This window comes from Amblyomma maculatum, chromosome 1, assembly GCF_055883805.1.
Source record: "Amblyomma maculatum isolate TAMU_Amacu chromosome 1, ASM5588380v1, whole genome shotgun sequence".
NCBI lineage: Eukaryota > Metazoa > Arthropoda > Arachnida > Ixodida > Ixodidae > Amblyomma > Amblyomma maculatum.
Window position 1 is genome coordinate 127,041,912 of NC_139344.1, and position 13,983 is coordinate 127,055,894.

The 13,983-nt window shown below is 44.3% G+C and overlaps 1 protein-coding gene across 1 annotated transcript in view; it reads right to left on the minus strand.

Annotated features, from left to right (window-relative positions):
- The window catches only part of tkv (serine/threonine receptor kinase thickveins), a 111,511-nt gene extending 97,754 nt beyond the window's left edge, over positions 1-13,757 (minus strand). Inside the window, exons 1-3 of the mRNA XM_084588957.1 lie at positions 13,630-13,757; positions 5,687-5,871; positions 2,406-2,517 (exon numbers count right to left, since the gene is read on the minus strand). Coding sequence (XP_084445083.1) covers positions 2,406-2,517; positions 5,687-5,871; positions 13,630-13,735 — 403 coding nt within the window. The 5' untranslated portion in view covers positions 13,736-13,757. The remainder of the gene's footprint in view (positions 1-2,405; positions 2,518-5,686; positions 5,872-13,629) is intronic.
- Between the last annotated feature and the right edge of the window lie 226 nt (positions 13,758-13,983).

The window sequence follows — 13,983 nt, forward strand, 5'->3', positions numbered from 1 at the left end:
TGCAATGGCTACGCCATGAAGGGATGACAAAGCCAAGAATAGCACCATTAATGTACTGCTCACATTATTTTTTTATCGTTTTAGGGCAGCCCCAAACTAAATGCTATAATATGGAAGAATGCAGCCATGTTCTCTGCACAGAAGGAGGAAAGGTCAAGCAGTCTCAAGTTACATTTTCTAAATGGCATTGCATTTCTCAGTTGTTCCAATAATTAATCATGACCCATCAGAGCCAATTTCGATTTACATTATCGAAAGCACAGAGTATGAAACATCAACAACGGATACCCAGAAACCATACTCAACAACTAAACACGATGCAGGCTTCCAAAGTGCTACAGATGCACTAGCAATTAGGGAAAACAGTCGGGAGTAGGCAAATTCCCAACATCCACACACCCCAGAATGACACAAGCTCGCAAACACCACACTGCCCATCAAGTAAACTACTGATACCACTCGTATCTATGCTGAGAGCTTCTGCACTTCTAAGCCAGTGCCTAGCACACTTACTAAAACTATGTCAGAATATTTCATAGGTTGTGTTCATTGTCAATAACTTGTGGAGGGTGTCTATATGCTGCTAGATAAAACTGAGTCATACACATATTTTGATTAACAAAGCATGGTTTAAATACTCAGATAAAATAGTAGAAAGAATTAATGGCTGCAATAGCCTAAGGGTTCAACTGACCAGTACTGCTTCAGTTGCAAAATTATTGACGCAATTATGACTCAATACAGTGAAATCTCATTGCTGTAATCCTGTTAAATATGTTTTTTTTTTTCAGTGTAATATGCTTTCTATATATATTCTGGGCCAACCCGCTACGGAAGTGGTGTGTATTCTTGGAGCCAACAGACTATACTATGTGGCTTTGGATAACACAATGAGGAAAACAAACGAAAAACTAGTGTGGTCTCAAATTTTGTTCCAAAAGGCAGTGAAAAAGGTCTAGCGGGAGGAGATAGTAGGCACAGTAAAGGTAATCTACTGCAACATTCGCAATAAATTTACCGCAGGGCGTAATGAACTCACCCCTCACTTATGTTATAGAGAATTTACTTTCTGTTTTATTCTAGTAGCTAGCCCTTCATTTTTGCACCGCCACTGTTGCAGAGCTGACCTTGACAGCCTGCAAAGATATTACACCGATATGTTAATATCTCTGCATGCTTATCTTTTGATGAAATCTCCAGTGGGGGTGCAGTTGCAGAGTGCAAAGTTTTAGATGCTCTTCGTAGCTTTGTAGCAGGTGCAGAGCTAAGCAACGAAACTGCAACTGCTTTTATGAAGTTTCAGAAAAGATTGCGTCTAAACATTGATATACAAAAAGTCCAGCGTGACAAATTATTCTAATGCACAGTAAAAAAAAGCACTTTCCATGACAGGCATGTTTCATTCGTGACCATTTGGAGCCTGTTTTAGATTATATGATCTTTGGATAATACATTTAAATTTTTAATGGCAGTAAGAATCGTTGTAGAGATTCCGCTGTACATAACAAGCGATGGTTGCTGTTAATTTACACGCCTTTCCGATAAGTGGTCACTGGAAGTCGCCATATTGTTTGCTCCTCCTCTCTGGACTGTTGAAAACCCGGTTCTGCTGCGGCTTCCACCGTGTTAGCGCCAAGAGCAAAAAGCAGTCAGGCGAACGATATGGCGACGCCCAGTGTCTACTTATTGGAAAGGTGCATAGGCTAGTTATTACGACTGTTTCGTAGTCGGAGAAGTGCATGTAAATGTCCATAATGGTGCTTGCACTGCATCACTGAGTGAAAAGGCTTATACATGTTTCACAGGATGCGGCTGCTGGTGTGGTGCCAGCTTCCAAGAAACAACCCCGACATCAGCAATAACCTGCTTATACGTCATGGCATGCATCCATGCTAAAGTTGCCAACAAGTACAGCTAATGCAGAGTAGCTGTCCCACCCACAATGATATCATGTTGACAGACAGTTCTATACCCACCATTCTGAATCCCTATATATGAAACAGTGGCAAGCTACTACAGCTGACAGGCGTGGGTAAAGCCAGTACCAGATTGAAGGCACAGATGCAGCCCGTGCATGATGCCACGGGATGTGCATTGCACCCCAGCTAATGTGAGTGAGTGCCACCTTTCAGTATCAGCTGTACGTGTAATACCACCTCTTACGTCCTGCCGCATATGTGCTGTGCAAGAGCTGCCGTGTGCTCTCCTGCTTGTTACCTTTCACCTACAGATTATACACTCCCGCTGACAGCACCAACCATTATGCGGATATGGGGGAACTAAAACAGCGCAGTATTGCTGCAAGAAGGTAGCACCAATGCATGCAAGCATCTATAGAACTAGATGTCAGCTCCGAAGGTGACTGGTGTGCAGAATAGACAAAAAGTTGTAGGGAATGTACTGACCGTCATCAGTCCTTTTATGGTACATGGGTTTCAGGTACTTGTTGCATAGGTCACTCTCTCTGCAGCACGCAATGGATTTAGGCAGCTTGTGAGGCACAAGATGAGCCTTGCACTTAAAGGTAGAGAAGCAATGACTGGATCAGCACTTGAAAACAACTGGCTCGAAAGTGTTGCTTGCACTTCTACAAACTCTCAATAAATTCAGTACAAGCAGAAAGAATGAGTAAAAAGACGGTCACAATGACAAGCTTTCTATGAGACTCCCATGAAAAAGAAAATAAAAGAGAATTTTTCCTCGACCAACACACAATCTTTTGCCACTAATGCTGTCCAGATAAAGTTCACCTCAAGTTAAGTCAATTAAACGTTGTTGCCCTTTTCTGTCATGTTGCTAACAAGGAAATCTTTTACATGCCAGAGCCAAAAAGCAAGGCCCACAAATTAGTGAATAACCATGGATTAATTTAGAGCACCTCACATTCGTCAATAGATCACCAAAATCTCAGTAAACAGGTGCTTTAACACCTCACCTGCAATAACATGAGGCCCCCACAATTGGGATGAACTCACAACCTAGATACTCCGTAACAAAACACCAAAGCTACAGAGTCACCGAAACAGGTGTCATGCTGGTGTTAAGCTCAATTCAGCACTGCACAGAGCAATCCTTTCAAAACATGAAGGTTGGGTATAACAAATATATAACACCTGACAGCCTTTCTATAATCCAAATTCTTTTTAAAAAATCTAGTACAAACAAGCATTAAAGCACTCATTTCACGGATACTTTTTGAGTAACTAACAGCAATAAAAACAAGCTTGTTAAAGAGAACAAAGCAAGGAGAGTCTAAAGAGCCTCGCCTCGTAAAGCTATCTTTTTTACAGGCGTTAGAACTAGGCATAAGGCTATAAACAACAAAAATAACCGAAGTAATGAATGCCGCAATGAACTGTTGGAAAACAAAGGGGAAAACAGCAGAAAAAATGTCCCATGAATCGCAAGCTGTGTCCTGGATAAGATTGCAAGAAGTAATCTACAAATGGCTTGGCAGCAACAGGCAACTTCCCCGCATTTATTAGTCGCATTGCTTGCGTCATGAGAAGCGGTAGCAAAATCATCGCTTGCGACATTGGCTAGGCTTTGAGGAAGGGAAAAAAATGCTTTGTAGCTTCAACACGGCACCAGTGACACTGAAAACCAGATGGACACTTTAGCCCTGAACACCGCGAAAAATGAAAAATGCTGGAGTCAGTCATCGAGGTCGGAAGCAGACGGCTGCGGAGCTCCAGAGAAGGAAAATGGGATATAAACCAGCGACCTCCACCAAGTGTTAGGTGGGAGTTCAGCCACTATACTCGGGGACACTTTTTCTTGGCAATGGAGGCAAAGCTACAGAGTCAAAACGCCCCATCTTCCTGCGCAGCTGAACACAGCCCCTAGTTACACGAGTAGTTTCTGTAAAAACAAATTGAAATCATAGCGTTAGTTATTTACGGTATATTTTTTATCACAGAACTGATTTTCCGAAATGAAGCTGTTATGCCTAAAACACTTGTCTTGGTTCCACCAGGTTTTCTTCCGTTATGTCTGTCGCGGGTTTTAGAGATGCCCCGACTTTGCAGACAAGATGGCGACTGCCGCCTGTTCGGGTTGTTCCGGTTCTGGTTTGTTCACTCCGCAACGACTTGAAGCGTTTTCAAAACCAGACAAGATTCGAGTCAACTTCAAGAGACGCTGGCTGTCAAAGCAAACGAAAGAAATGATCTGCAACGTCTATGCAGGCCGAAAGCCGCGCGGTCGGACTACATGGCAGAGCGACACGTTTAAAGGCCCTGCCTCCCTACCTTCGCGCCCATTGCCAAGAAAAAGTGTCCCTGAGTATAGTAGCCATGAGGACGGAGCGGTGGTGAGCTAGTTCGTAGTCTGCTGGTCCGCAAAGCACTCATTCTTTCTCTCTCTCAGTCACCGCTTTGCATACTTCTTCACTATAGTACTTATTTCTGATTAAGTATGCATAAAGCCATCTCTAAATGATGAATTCCACTGGTAGACCCAGAGCAGTCGTGCTCCACAGTGGCAAACGCCTATTCCACTGGTCAATCTGGTTCAGGCTCATGAGTTCCATCTGTTCAAAGCAATTCGCTCTGCAGCTGAGAGCTTGTTCTCGATCATTTGTGAAGAGCAAATTTAGCTGGAGTTCTAATGGTACAATGCTGTCACTTCCTGAATAGCCAGGCTGCATTTTTCTGCTTTTAGCGTGGTCACAGGTATATACGCTTATCAAGAAGTTCATCTAGACTAAGTCAAAAAATGGTTGAAGGAGCTCAGAGAACAGCACTAGTGACAACAGCAAATGTTCGCCCCCTTCAAAGTGTCTATTGAATGATTGTTTCCTGAATCACCCCCCAAATGATGCAAAAGCCACTGGCTACATCAGTGCCACAGAGTAATTATTCAGAAAAAGCGGTCTGAACACATATGCAAGACTAATGCCCTAGTTGTCGTTGACCACTGGGCACAGCCTATGAGGAATGCCACATTTTGGAAAGCGCATAAAACTGATCTGTGCAATCATTGCTGTTCATTGTTAAGCGGAAATATGCAGATAACTTTTGGAACCGGTTTCACATTACAGCTTCTAACAGGCTCTATGCTGTGTCTGTACTTCACTAGTTAACCACGAATGATTTGCTTCTGGCACAGATACAGCACCCCCCAATGCAAATAGACTAGCAGAAATTGCCATTAGTTTCAACAAAGGCAGAGAAGGAGATTCGTCAGACCAATGTTTAGACTGAAAAATCATCATGAGGTTACACTGTGCCAACTGGCTGAACTGCATACTGCTCCCACAAGCATGTGTTCAAACAATTAAATTGCCACTTTCTCATGCACTGTAAATGTTCTCAAACTGAAGCTGTTCACAAGAGCATTGACCTTATTGCTGCAACAGCTAGTCCAATGAATGCTAAACAGCACTTTAACGCTACTACTGATGGCAAAATCTGAAGTCTGTGTGCCAAGTTTCCCAAGCCAGCTTTGCTGCCTATGATGGAATGGTAACACAAAGTGGTGACGTCAGTGGATGAACAGAAGACCAGCAGGCAGCACACAGTGATTATTGTGCAATGCCAAAGTACTACACAGTGACAGTTGCAGTACGCAGCTTAAGTGCAACATAGTCAAACCGAACTGTGTACTTTGATTTTCTTTTTTTCTCTGGCATAAAAACGTTATGGTGCACCAGGCACCTTCTTGGCTCAAGTCCCAAGCCACGTACCCACATAATGCTGCCTTCTTCGGACGGTAAGCAGCCATAAGTTCGTTCCGGCTCTAGCTGCCCAGTTTCTGGATTGAGTACCTCCTCAACAGCACTGAAGCAGTCACTGTCTGGTGGAGCAGAACATGTACCATTGAAGGAGCCATCGGGACAGTTTCCAAGACAGTAGCATTCCAGAGCACTCCCTGCAATGAATCCACAGAAGCAAATTTTCAACTAACAAAGGGCACAATCAAACAGCCTCACATAGCCCAGACCACAGAAAACTACTTCCCAAGTTGTATCGGCAATAAAGTGAACTTGACATCAGATATGTCACACAAGCTATCAAGAGTTGCTTCCCCGTGTTGCCCTAGTGATAAGCTTGCAGTGACCCTTGGAGGTCATGCAATTTTGAATACAGTTGAAACTCGACATAACGAAGTTGGGGGAGCCATGAATTATTTCGTTAAATCGAGTGAGGCATTTTCAATCCTATTATTTGGTGCTTTCATTCATGAGGTGCAGCGGTATCCAAAAAGCTACCACGGCATCATATTTGCGAATCCTTAGTGCTCCCAAAAATGCAGCCAGCAAAAATGACCGGCGTCAGTAGCAAATAAGAAACAAAAATTGTTACTGATCAAGAAGAGCCCTAAAAGACTACAAATTTATTTTCCACAAAAGAAGTCGGTGACCTTTGCCTGCATGCGCTATGTGAGCAATGACCGCACCGATTTCTCGTAGGTCTGAAGAGCTACGTAGCACTGTAGGCCTAACAAGCTAAGCTTGTGAGAAACATGCACTCAAAGGCACGGGAAAATATCCTCAGAAGCACAATGGCGAACAACCCCACCCGAAGCACGCCCCAAAAAAAGCACCGAAGTACAACACCGCCCCTTGGAATGCGACATGACTTTTTTTACCGCTGATACCATCTAGTGTATTTAATCGAACAGTAACTCTCATTTTGTGGCGCGTAGATTGAAAAAAAAAAAAGAAAGAACGAGACGAAGGTGCCCCACACTGCTACTATGGGCTCGTAATCAATAAATTTTGGGGTGCTCTCTACAGAATAGACCAAAAATAGCCCCTTTCCACCTTCATTTTTTGATAAAAGGTTCGTTAAATCGAGATAAATCATGGAATTGATACCATTATTTTGAGTCAGTCAAAGCATTGGATCCTATGGGAGTCTGAGGGGGAATTACGATATCTTTGTTAAATCGGGAATTTTGCTAAATCGAGTTTTGACTGTATTGCAGTAAGCCGCAAAATACACAATGTCACCCAATGCGTCATTCTTGCGCTCTTTTGCTCATCCAGAATGTCTCACTGCCACGTTCCCCTGACACAAATGAAAAAAAAGTTAGCTGTGGTTTAGCTTGTGGTTAAACCTGGAGTTACGCTAGAGCAAACTGCATGGCTATGCTTAGGTTCGGCTTGAAAGCAAAGACATGGCTTTTGCACACAGTAATTTACTCTATGGTTTAAGCTTTATTTATGTCACAGGGGAATCACTTCACGTATGAGCAGCCCTTGCCTCTCGTCGCTGACATTCTAATTCAGGTGTAGAAGATTTCTAGTGGCATGACATCATCTCTACGTCCAATTTCGGGGCACACCGCCGTCACGACATTTGAACGAACCATCTGCCCTAGCAACTTGCTATTGCCATTCGCTTCTACCAACTACTGAGTTATCTGTCTTCTTTCTTCACTCTTCGGACAAGCATGGACAGGCACGGCTAAATGGCGAGATTGTGGCCAATGTAGCTCTCGCTACAAAATGAAGTTAGGAGCATGAGCATTTGAAAAAACTCCCAGTGGCACTTACCACAACGTTGTGCTTCATCAAGAAATTAATATTTCAAGAAAGATTTCTTGAAGGGAAATGGTGGTGGCTTATAAAGAATGTACCATGACCTATGTTATAGTTTCAAGGCTATTCATTACACCTGCGGCCAAAGTTGAGAAATAACACTACCATCACAAACATAGACATAAACCTTGTCCTTCAGACAGACCCATGTCACGAGAGCATGGAGTCTAGTCATGATCTAAATGCTTGCAATACTGGCCTCACTCACTGCATGCACTAATGGAAGAAGACCACAATATGGACATGACAGGAGCATTACTGCAATGGTGGAAAAGCACAAGTTGGCAGAATGTTTGCATTGAAGTAACACTTATGACAAAAGTGTACAACTGAACAGCAGAGATCATTTACACTCACTGATCTGTGCCTATGCATAGCTGCCTTTGCTTATTTAAACACCTTGTACTCTTACACTCCCCAGGCAGGCAATTTCATCGGCCTATTTAAAATCATGATAATGAAAGTGCTTGTTTGCATTCAAATGTGAGGTGCATTAAAAGTTCAATACACTATTTAACATGAAGTGAAATCCCTTTGGCAAAATGCCACACCTGCAAGCCCATTGCTTAGCAAGGTGCGTGTGAGAGACACAAAGAAGTAGCTAGAAAGAAGTGTGGCGCAGCCTGGACGGCATACCATTGTCCTAGTTCCAATGGTGGTTACCCACTGTCCTCGATCTCAACCCGATAGCAATGCACTGAGAATGTACCGCCAGAGCTCAAGGAGATGCATAAGCACTGCTTCATGGACCCCATATGAACTTGAAGCGCATGGCTTCATGAGAAATGCATGAAAAATAGCTTTTGATGCATTCTTAACAATGGCAATATCAAGTAATCCATGAATGTCAAAATGTTCAGTCACTTACAGCAAAAGTGCCCCTGACAGCTGAGTTGCACTCTGAGGCAGGCAGTGACAACCAATTTGGACACAAGCATCAGAGAAATTCATGACAAGTACACAATACTACATGACTTCTTGGCTTAAAGATATGTCCAGTCAGTCTCAGCCAAAAGTCTGTTTCAACAAATTTTGCACACCAAAAAGGTTTTCATTACGGTTGAGTCACATTTGATTTTTATCTGAGAAAGCACTAGGAAATAAAACTTTGAAAAGAAAAAAGAAGGTATCACAATGAAACCTTGAACATGGTCTAAACCAGTGCAGTATATTGACAATTTTAACGATGCATTAACATTTCAGTGCTAACTGCATGTGAAGATAATTTGTGGCGACACATCATCATGTAATGGCATTACGTGATGAGGGCCATAGAACCCTTCTGGGTATGCAAAAAATTTCACCCATCACTTGAGAGCAACTTAGGAGACTAGATATTGCAAAAGGTGTTGCAGGAACATACATGACTTTCTATCTTCATTTTTTCTAACATGCATAGCGTGGTTTCAGTGAAGAAACTGCCGCCACGCATTTCATCAAACCATTGCACAGAAATAATGTAGTGAAAGCCTGGTCTGGTTTGTGGAGCGGGAAATAAGCTGTTCAAAGTCTTATAAATCAGGTGCCAATGAATTGTTTATTACCTGGCAATGTGGGGTGGCTGACCAATGAAGCGGCCCCAAACAGCTAGCACTGCTGAAATGCACCGCTTTTCCACCAAGTCTTGTCACTTGGTGAGAGTGTACCACCAACAGTGGCTGTCACCACTGTATGACGCGTTGCAAAGAACCCCCCCTTCATGTAGTTACTGCTCTCTTGTCTTGCATGCTTCAGCTTCTCAGGACAAGCATTTTACAGACATGAGCGTCCTGAACAAAGGTAGAGAAAAAGTAAAACTGCACGAAAAAGACTGAACATAAGAATTCTCATGTCCAGTCTTTTTCGCGCAGTTTTACTTGTTCACTTAGTATGAACCAACTAGCCCTTCGTAGTGTATTGCTACAAAGGTAGACCAAGAATTTTATCGGCAGCATGGTTTCAAGAGCTACCTCCATTCATGACACCTTCTCCAATTGTCCAATGACACTCAAAGCAGTGGCGGAAGACTTTTCACAGTAAGCTAGTTTGTACCCAAGCCATGTAGCATGGCTCAGTGCTATCAGTGTCCTCCCTCGTCTGGAATATCGTGTCTCCATATGGAATTCTTATTAAGGAAATCTCATAGAGTGACTCGAAAGCATAAAAAGAGCCATGATCACATTGTGCACTCAGCTTGACTAGCGGCGCAATCTCCAGCCAAACAACGCATCTAGGCTAAAACAACTAGGGTGGCGGACCCTCGAGCACAGCGCCATGTGGTGCCTTGAGATCCTCAGCTCAGCCGTTGACGGCTCGCTCAATGGAAGTTACTTTCATTCCGCCATCAGGCACAACAAGTGTACTTGGCAGCCCGAGCCCATTCACGCCAAAACTTTCCACCAAACATTCTGTTCTCCTAGCTGCAATAGCTGACTTTCTGTCTATCCCAACGACCCAGCAGACGCCACTCCCAGTTGAGCGTGCCGAGTCACGTGACTTGCGTAGTGCCCTGGCCAGATATTTGTGTGTGTGTGTGCTTGTGTGTGACCCGTTCGCCCCTTCTTCCCTCCCTTTCCGCATGAGCAATCCACCTTTACAGGAGGATGTGACGCCGTCATGCGGGAGCGGCGAGAAACCCATTGGACGGCAGTGTAGCAGATCACACAAAAGCGCAACATGCGAAATGACCACGCCAACGCAGGTAGAAACCGAAAGCTCCCCACTTTTTTTGCCTTCGGGAAGGAAAGTAGTGACAGGGATTGCAGCATCATGTTCACGCAGTATGGGAGAATTTTTCAGAGTTCTCACAATCCACTCATAACGCACGCAGATATTGTCTCTGCACTGTAGGAGCGTGCAGCGCGAGGAATGGTGCGGGCTGTGTTCGACGTGACAGAATGAAATGTGGCCACAGCGTGCAGACTCACGACATACTGTTAAATTTGTTGTCAAAAAAGAATTCGAAAGGAGAGCGCGCAGGCAAAGAGTGAGAGAGGGATCCCAAAGGGCAAAGCAACCAGGGATTTGTTGATGCTGCAGAGCTAGATGGAATCATCTCCTGTGACTTACAAGCGGCGCATGCACGCAGGGCTTCTTGAGTTACCGAGCACAATGCGGTCACCGCAGCGCCGGCATGGTGCAATGGGCGTCGCTTCCTCCTTGCATCATCTACAAATGTGCAGCATTAGGATTTCATCTTCGAAGCTTGGCAGAGAGGTACTTATCCACACCCCATGAACAGGGCATTGTCCCGTCGGGATGTACAATAAAAGCGCACAGGAAACGCGCAGAATTTTTCTGGCAATGGATGATGCAGCACTGTAGCCGGTTTCTCCCCCAGAACAGATGTGGTCGCAGTGGTGAAAAAGTTCTCGATGCATAGAGAATGGTCATTCTGTTGTGAAAGGATCCACAACATTTCTGCCTCCGCAGCGGTTTCTGTGGAATCAACAACCTGGCGTCACATGTGCATCTCCTACATATCGGATGCGCATGTCGGTCAGAAACCAACGCTGCTCTACATTCAGAGCGCTCCACTCCACACGTGAACGAGCATGAACCCCCCAGGAGACTCATCTGTGCCTGGCGGTTTCCTTGCCGTTGCAGACGGTTGGACGAAGATGACGATTATCAAGCTTTCTAACGAAGTGCATCTGATTGCGTACACCGAAGGAACAAAGTCCAAATGCTTTGGCGAGCACGAAGGCGAGCCTGTAAGGCAAAAAAAAACATACTGTGCGTCGTGCAAGAGTGTCAAGTGCGTCATATGATCCGAGTGGCAAAAACACAGATACTACAGGTATGTATGAATCGAAAGGGAATGTGCATGATGAAAAGTACCTACTGGAGTTTGAACCAAGCCTGTAACCCACCAGTGGTAGCCACAATGAGGATTTGTTCAGTGGTATTTGCTTTATATGCGAAGGGGCTGGGTAGTGCAGGTATCACAGGCAGCTATGTGATACCTGCACCCGTTACAGTCTGGTGGAGGTTCGCGGCGGGTGGCAAAGGATCGGATCTGAGAGCCTGGAATCAGTGGCCATGTCGAGGTGGCTCGAGAGTTGCGGCTGCGTGATCCTCGTAGGGGTGGAAAGGGGCCCAACCTCAGGCGACTGTCCGCGGAGGCGGCGACTGAGTCGCTGGTCCGTCGTGAAGTGTGTAAACGTGGGAAACCGTGCCCAGCACCTCCACCAGACTGTAACGGGTATTGCGCCAAATGTCCAGGCAACGCCCTGAGCCTAGAAGACTGCCGAAGTCCGTGAGTGGTCCAAGCAGCGGTCTGAGCGCGGTTCCAGGCAACCAACTTCGTCGTCTACGCCAACCAGCAACCACTTCATCGTCTACGCCAACTAGCCACTGATTGTCTCGCTTCGTCGTTGGGCCGTTGCTGTAACTGGGCCGTTGCTGTAACTAAGAGCAATGGCATTTCACGCGAGCCTGCAGTACGCGAGCCTGCAGTTTTACACCTAAATTAACTATTAAAGCAAAACTCAAGAAATATGATTTTCAACGTTTGTCTGTGTGCAGAATATTTTTTTTTGGTTCGTGATCAAATGTGAATGAGTTTTCCAAACTCGTTCGATAGCAAATGTCATTCAATCCTAATGAAATCAGATGTTCTCACTCGTGTCGCAGGCAAATAATGACATTAGATGCTAATGGCATTCAATATGAATGACATTAAATTTGTTAGTGTGACAGGGGTATAAGATGGCACTTTTGTTCAATTCGCCAACCAAGAGTAAAGATATTCTAGAAAAGAAAAGGCCATGATGAAAAAAGTACTGCTACAGCATTTAGAAGAGGTTAATCTCGTAATCACAGGCAAGGGTTTTTAGCTCCAGTGTCTAGTTATTTGAAACTGGCATTCTAAAAGGGCTCCCACATAAGCATTGCAAAAAAAAAAAAATTACCAGTGGTCACCACCAGCATGGGATCTCCCATTTGAAATGTGCATGATTTGAAAAAACCTTGCTTGTTGCCATGGGCACTAAAAAAGATGTCTGCTTTTTGGAAACTGGCAATGAGAGGACTCTTTTTATTGCTGCTTTAAGCAAGGGCCTAGCTATTTCAGTTTTTGCACCTTAAGAACTGCTTAAAAGAAAAACATGATTAAACAATCTTCATAAAATCAACTGATCATGTGCAAATTAGCAATTTTTCAGTTACGTGCAATAAGTGCTTGAACTTCTTACCTCAGCACTGAATAGGGGTCGATATGCACAAAAATGTTCAATATCGTCTTGGTTTGAATGACGCTGTAGCGACCGCTGTGTTTCGCAAGGCCGGCAAAAGCAAATACTTTACCACGTTAATAACAGAAGCTGGTTACAGCAACGTATGCATTACTGCAATCGCACTGAGTAGTAACTCTATCTGTGACGCTTTCAGAAATAGAGTTACCAGCACAGTCCACAGTATTGAAACAATACCGCGCATATCGTGCATATTAAAATTACTGGTCACGGGCATGTCATACAGCTGTTCAGCAAGATTTGCAGTGAGCGCGATCACGGACAAGTTCACAGTATTTATGTCGTTTCTTGTGATGCTTGAAAGAAAAACAGTGAAAGCAGCGTTTTGTCAACATTCTTTAACAACCTTGGAGCAGGAAACACGGTTCCACACCCAGTTTAATATAATTAATGAGCTCCATAACGGCGATATACAAATTGTTTCGCACAGATCCGTGGCGGTATTTGAGACACAGTTCTGAAGCACAACAGTTTGAGAGATGTTTCCGCATTTGACGAGGCCGCTGATGTGCCTCAGCGTTGACCAAAACGGTTTTCTAGACAAGGAGGCATCCCCTCTTTCACCGCAGCTATCAGGCCAAAGCGAGTATCCTATCGTGTGAAATTAACTACTCGGGCGAAGATCAAACCACCCAGAAAATTAACAGTAATGCCACACAGAAACACTCAACCCATTTAGAAACATAAACACGGACGCGACGCGAAGCAAACAGCAGTCGGGCAGAGAAGAAAAAAAGAAAAACAAATACTGCTGCTCAAAACAGTCAAACCTTAGCCTCGATATGCCCCAAACCAAAGAAAATACAATAAATAAGAAGGTCCATAATACATATGAACACCTTCACTTACCTTGTGTAACTAGAAGAGCAAATGAAACGCAAGGCAGCAGCCATAACACCACCTTCAATCTCGTTCTCATCTTTGAACAACAATGACGACGACCGACAGTCGCCATTTTATCTCGGGGAGCAGCAATGATCACGTGACAGAAAGGCACGCCGTATACATGGAGTAATACACATACCTTGTTTATTGATTTGCTAAGTAGTCAGCGCTATCTATGCCGCCACCTTGCGCTGAGAATTTTTAAATGACTTCACATTACGTTTTGGACTCGGGTCGTGGCTGCATTTCGATGGAAATGAGAGCCAGAAAGCGAGGCCAGATGCTTCGCAATGTCATCAAACTTTTAAGGCCGAAGTA